Raw genomic sequence first — 7,192 nt, forward strand, 5'->3', positions numbered from 1 at the left:
AAAAATAAAACATTATGTATATTCCACGTAATTACAAGTTGAATGCGTAACCACATTTATCGTTAAATTACGCACATAGCAAGAATATACATCTTTTTTTTACTTTATCAATTTTATAAACTGTCGTGACTCACCAAACTGCATTCCCCTCTTGTTGTAAATAGGTCTTGACCCAAAAACAGACAAACAATATAATCTTTATTAATCTTTATTCCTTTAAAGGTCTAACTAACTCAAAATGTTAGAAATATAATATTAATATATAAGAAAAAACAAGCTACTTAATTATGATATTTTTGTTTAATCGCAATTCCAAGTCGGTAAAATGCTTTAAGCTTCATTCAGCTTAAAACCGCTTAACGACTTTCCCGATTCAGTTGTGGACATGCTAATTTCTGACGCTGACATTTGTGTTATATGTCACGCAGGTACGTTTACTCGCGATCAGAGAGTTTTGAGCGGTAGTCTTGTTCATGGGAGTCGCAACGTCAGCGGCGTGCCGGCATTCGAAACGAATGTGCCACGGAATGTCACTACCGCAGTCGGTCAGACCGCCTTTCTTCACTGCAGAGTTTATCAGCTGGGCGACAAGGAGGTGAGTGACAACAGTAATTCCAGTATTTTACGACCCTCCTCCTTTTGAACCTAACTCGCTAATTACGTTAACAAATCCGCGTCTCACAGCATTATGAAAAAGATTTGCTCGAGCACACTGTTTTTACCTTATAATTCAAATATATATATATAGTATAAGTGGAAACCTAAATGCACATTCACACAAATCAAATCTACTCGCTAAACTCTTTGCTTACAATATTTGAGATAGATTAATATATAATTACTATTTAATTTTAAAATTGTAACTCAACATGATTTGTGGTGAATGTGCAAATTACTACAAATAAATTGCTGTGACATGAAAGGAACCAAGCAACATTATTAATTACTCAGTGTCAGAGCAGTAGACGTCAAACACAGTATTATTTTATCGAATAAATTAAGATACATTTCATTAATTTTCATGTAAAAAAAAAAGATTTTATCCTATTATTTTAAGCGTTAAATTGACATATCTATATTGAACTCACTAACGGTACATACGAGTACGTTACCGATACACAAAATTAAAAAGTTAAAAAACTCATCTTATCTCTCGAGGGTTTATAACTTTCTTGTTGCGATTTCTAAATAGAGCCTAGATATTAGAGGGGAAAAGAGAATTTTACAATATATATTCCCGTCAAAGGTATAGAACAGAGGCTGCTGTTGCGGTTACGGTTGCTTCATCGTTTTTCAAAATCCTCAATCCCGGGCATACCTCCATGTCAAGGCTATATAGATCCGAGTAGAGCTGCTGGGTTAACATTACCGCAAGGCTGGCCTGCGGTTTCTGGTTAGGTCGTTGATAGAATATGCATGACGCCTGTTTGAAGAGTTTAAACCTGCTCAAAGCTGGGTGGAGGGCGACTATTATCTTTTCGGATTTTTGACTGAGACTGCGGATTTGACTGACACTTAATTAAAATTGAAAAATTTGTCGTGCTTTATCGTGTATTATCTTCGTGCTCGAGCTCGTGGTCTATTATATCTGAGCATTACGTTCAATTACTCGCGCGCATACAGCAACTCTCTGTTGAACTTACAAACTTTTAAAAAAAAGTACAGTGCGTGATTTGTTCAAAAATAGCGAACTAATATAATACATTATGCAACATATATCATGCAAATTTTAACGTAATTCTCCTATGTACTTTATTAAGACTTAATATTTAATCAAGACGCTCAATCTTCTACTTACCCAGAGCAGGAGTTTCCGCAGCACGCAAAGATTTGATATTTCGCGAAGTTTCCGCCAATGCCTGGTCCACTAAGTATACAGACTTCCGGGAATATATCGACATTATCTACATAACAAGACTCAATATTGCGTAATTCAGTTAAATACCAATGGTGGCTGTGCGCGCCAAGGTTTCTCAAAGTTTCGGATAATTTTATTGCATTAAATACCATGACCTCTTAAAATATACAAACACAGAAGCACTGATCAATTGAGCATAATTCATTACAATAACGGCTGCAAACTTATAATTATTGTATCTTTTCATAAAACCTCGCTTCGATTTGAGGATACTTTTTTCTTTCGTAGCTGAACTGTTGCAAAATGTACTTAATTGTGGGAATGCGAACAACTGGTTTGATTACTTGTTAACGATGCAATTATTTACCGTCATTTACTCAATAACGTGAGTTCCAGTTATTTCCGGAAGAAGGGGTGGAGACGGGGGATGTTCGATCACGCATCACCGATAACTTGCAAACGCCATGACCGTATTTTCATCCCGATAATTACTACAACTAATACGACGGAACAATGATAAGCTTCGCACGAGTCAGCCAGAATTGCACCGAAGTTGCGTGTAATATAGGTATATTATGCATTCTCCATTTAGGTTGCTGCTCAATATAAGTCGTTGCGAAAGTACATTAATTAAGGATTCCTCTCAAACTAATGATGCTTCAGCCAAAGAAGTATTCTTTTCTAAACAAAAGCACTATGAATTCTATGAGAGATAAAGAAATGACATTACATTACGTTTCGCCGCACTAGTGCACCGAGAAGTATTACGCGCCGGAATGGTAGCTGCTGCTTTTTCAAAAGAGAGAGACTGCTACTCTACGAGCACAAAGCATCAGACAACTAACTTGCTGCTCGCGCAAGCTTTTCGTTTTATGACTAGATACACAGTGTTCTTATTAGAGAGAAACAATTGCATACGGATTACGTATCTAACGAAGACCAACTACGAAAATTCGCGCAAATTCCTCGACGGTACGTTGATTCGAGCCAATTTTAAAGGAGAAACGAATAAAAAGGGACTTTGTTGTTGCATAATACAAAAATAACATTCAAATAATTCCATAATGATAATTAGATTATAGTAAATACTAAATGCAAAAATTGCAATTTAGTTCTTGTGACTAGATCTTTTATCATGTCATCTTGACGCATACACATTTCCGAGTAATTAACTTAATGCTTAATTAACTGTAAATTATCAGAAAATTTGCAATAATCATGTTTTTATGACATAATAAAAAATAAATGAAAATAAAAATTAAATTTTTCATCTTGTAATATAATTAATAAAAGAAAAAATGTTATTTTATTTAATACTGAGTGTATAATATGTAACTCTCATAAAAATAATGCAAAATTGTAATTTTATTAACCATTTTTGGACATATAGATTTCTACTTCCAAAATGGATTTTATGTATGACATTACGAGGTTTCTTCGTAGTAGAAAGCTGAGCAACAAAATGTAAAGATACAGTCGTAATTCATTAAGAAAGTCAGCGGTTTGACTTGCAGAAAGTAGACAGCGTGTATGGAGTTATCGCAAGGCAAATGTTTGGACAAAGCTAACTGAGACATTTGCGTCGGTCTTTTTGCCGACTTAGCTAAACTGTCTGCAGCATATCCAAAACTGGAAACTCGCGTTTTCCTTTCTCAACATTAATGTGTTGTGTATTTAATGTACACTTAAAGCGCGCGAATGCTTAGAGTGCTTATTAAACGTGCTGTCGAATATTTTGCGAAGAAAACATGCGAAAGGACTGACTATTTTTTTTATTTAAAAATTAATATATTGTTATAATATTATTTAAACATAATTATCATTACAATCTAATGCAAGATTAAGTATATTTTGTGTGTTTAAGAATTTTTTTCATTATGTTACGACATCAAAATTAAATACTTAAGGACAATTTTAAAGAACAAAAGTTTAGTTAAATAAGTTACGTTAAATGACATGAACATTTGCAACATACAAAAATTATTTTATAATTAATATTATTTTATCTTTTACTTTTGATTCATTTTTTATAACTATAAGCAAATATAATTCTAATTTAGTTGTATCGATAGCAAGATAATACAGGAAAGACTACAGAAGGACTACTAATTAAGAGAACTACAGTGTTTCCAGTGTTGATCAAAATTATAATCGATATCATCCGATTCTACTAACGTCACCAATACATTTCGTATTGCAACAAAGTTTGCAAGTGGTATTTACGTTAATACATTGCATCAGTTTCAATACAACTCGAAATCGGAATATTAATTATATTTGCATACACACCAAAAGCAACTTGATACCACCATATACGGATTATACAGGGTGTCCATTCGTAAAATGAAAACGCAACATTTGCATTGCTAATTCTGTACATTGAATTAAATGTATATCGTGTTAATTAATTCAAAACAATAAGGACAATTTTCAAAAGGAAAAATCAATGTGTTCTTTATCTTATCTAACATGCATTCTTTATTATTATATACTTTGCGATACAAGAAAGTTAAGATAAAATATGTATCTATGTAAAATTCAATTTTACTAATCTTCTAAAAGTTAATAAACAAATATTTATTTACTAACAGCTTTTGTTATCATAATGAACAGGATTAAGAAGAACGTGATCGTTGTATCAAACTAACAAATCCTGTTCACTCTACAATCTGCTATACAAAAATATTTTCCAATACATTGCGAAATCCATTTAGTTAAATCAATTAATTTCTTGTTCAGATGTGAGCAACAAATCCTTCACAATAAAATAATTTAGTTGCATCAAAACATTTGATTATCGTAACATTTTGACAAACAAGTTTATTTGATGTCAATGCTTCGACTAAATTATCTTATTGCATCAACTAGGAATTTGTTGTCCATATCCAAACAAAAAATTAATTGAATCAACTAAATGGATTTCTCAGTGTATATAGTAATGGCCACTTCGTATGAATCGTATTTATTCGAAAAGTGTTTTAATTTAAGAACTTTCACCTTAATTCCTTTACTTCTTGCCATAGGATCTCTAAAAGTCTTCGGAATTTATATTACCTATATAATCCAGTCGTGTAAACGACCCTTCCGCCCGAATCGATTTACTCGTGAGAAGATGAATTCGAATGACTCTGCCGGATTTCGCTTCGGAATTCTGCACGATGAAGTTATTCCAGCAAGACGTTACTGTATCCAGAACGGTGGAAAAAAGCAGCTCGGTAATTTGATCGGGGAAAAGCCTGCGGCTCTTCTCCCAGCTTGAATAAGTATCGCGCCAGGGAGCGAAAGTGTCGTTCATCCTCCGTTTTCTAGCCTGGATTCTGCCGAAGATTTACGTGCGACCTTGCGAACAAGGAGGAAGTACCGGATTCCGATCAGCGCTGTTATGCTGCCTTGTTTGAGTAAAAAAGCAGCACTGCCGCATCCCGTGGATTCCTGTCAAAATCAGGAAATCTCCGAAGGCTCGGTACCGAGCTTTATCTCCTTTTTCGTTCTTGCAAACGAGGATCTAATATGTTTTTGATAGTCCATTAAGCGCGCCCCCGCTCGAAAATTTCGTTACTTTGGGTCGCGCAATGACTCTAGTCATTTTGTAGCTTCGTTAGCAAGCTTGATATGTGAAATATCCCGAAGTATTCCAAACTTTTTTGTTAGTAGTAGTGAAATAATAACACTAACTTTCTAAAATAATCTAAAATACATCAAACACAAATAGTGCATAAACAATTGAACTGTGAATAGTTACTAATCAACCTTTTGTACTTTCTACCAAGTGTGATATAACTTCATCAAAATTATATTTTTACATTATTCGATTTTAAAAGATAAAAGATTTAAAATATGTTTTATATAATATTTATAAAAATAACAAAAAGTTTAATTGTCATAGTAAGATTGAATAAAAGAGATTTTGATAATAAAACACAGATATGTTAGAAAAATTACAAAAAATCTATATACGTTTAAAGAAAAAAATATATATCTATATAAAAAGAAAATAAATCTATAAAGAAAAACACCAATACACCGAAATATTCAGTGTTGTTGCTTGTAAAAATCTATATTGCCTTGAAATAAAATATTTGTCGCTCTAAAGGCGAAAGATTTAATTTATAAAAGCTATTGCAATTTAAATATGGAAGATGACAATAACGACGTGAGTATCGATCAATTTTATTTCGAATACTGTCACGTACGTTTAAGCACATTAAAATCGCAATAATCTTATTGTGTTTCTATTTAATAGTGCCGGTATACTCGGTGGATCCATTTAAACCTCCCTGCTGGGCTGTTACTGAACAAACTAATTTTGTAGAGTGTAACGAGCGCAACGCGACTGTTACATGTTTCGTTGTGCAAATGTGCAAGAAGCAAATGTGTATTGCCATAGACATCGCGACGAGAAGTGCACAACAAAGTTCAAATATTCACGATCGCATTTATTGATTTAATCTATTTTATGTTTTATCATTTATTGAATTTATCCTATCGAACAAGTATAAATCAAAAAGATAAGAAAATGGTTAACAAAATAATATACATACATAATAAAATTTAAATAAAAATTGAACACTTTTATAAATTATATATAAATAAAAACTTATATGTAATCAGAAAGTTATTAGTACACAAAACATAAAATTGAAAAATACAATGTATTGAACAGTGCATTCTTACCAAATGTAAGATTTTTTGCGATTATATTATATATACATTGATAAATTAATAGTTAACAAAGAATTAGTAAAGAGTTGTATTCGTGTTCTCCATACACTGCAATTTAAGCCCGATTGTACCAACGTTATTTGGACTTTAAGCAAGGCTTAAAACTCTCTATCTTTCCTTTTCTCTTAGCTAAAGGGAAAGTAAGATTTTAAGCTTCGCTCAAAGTCAAAGTAAGATTGGTGTAACCGGGCCTTATCTAATAATAATTTCACGTCTAGCTCCTTCCTGATTAACCGATACAGACACGACACGGCGTCCTTAAGGCATTGACAGTACTAATAGCACGTAATTTGAAATCGATCCCTCAGGGGATATAGATCGATGGAATTAATTGAATATTCGAAGTTCCCGATCAGATGGCGATAATCGCGATTCGATCACGTGCAGGTTATGGTTAGGGAATAAATTAAATCTCGATATGAAAAAGGGACCACGCGAAAACTGCTGCGTTTAATCCGAACAATTGCTTTTCCGATACCAAACATTTCGCATACTGCCATTCGTGTCCCGACTTCGTACCCTTTTCACGCTGCCAGTGCGCAACGCCTCTTCTACATCTCTCTCTCTCTCTCTCTCTCTCTCTCTCTCTCTCTCTCTCTCTCTCTCTCTCTC

At 33.4% G+C, this 7,192-nt stretch overlaps 1 protein-coding gene across 1 annotated transcript in view; it reads left to right on the forward strand.

Moving 5' to 3' along the window:
* The window catches only part of LOC108782891 (defective proboscis extension response 1), a 90,218-nt gene that overhangs the window by 77,852 nt on the left and 5,174 nt on the right, over nt 1-7,192 (forward strand). Inside the window, exon 2 of the mRNA XM_018551284.1 lies at nt 429-595. Within this exon, the coding sequence (XP_018406786.1) occupies nt 429-595 (167 nt within the window). The remainder of the gene's footprint in view (nt 1-428; nt 596-7,192) is intronic.

Source organism: Cyphomyrmex costatus, unplaced genomic scaffold (genome assembly GCF_001594065.2).
Source record: "Cyphomyrmex costatus isolate MS0001 unplaced genomic scaffold, Ccosl1.0 scaffold137, whole genome shotgun sequence".
NCBI classification, from domain to species: domain Eukaryota; kingdom Metazoa; phylum Arthropoda; class Insecta; order Hymenoptera; family Formicidae; genus Cyphomyrmex; species Cyphomyrmex costatus.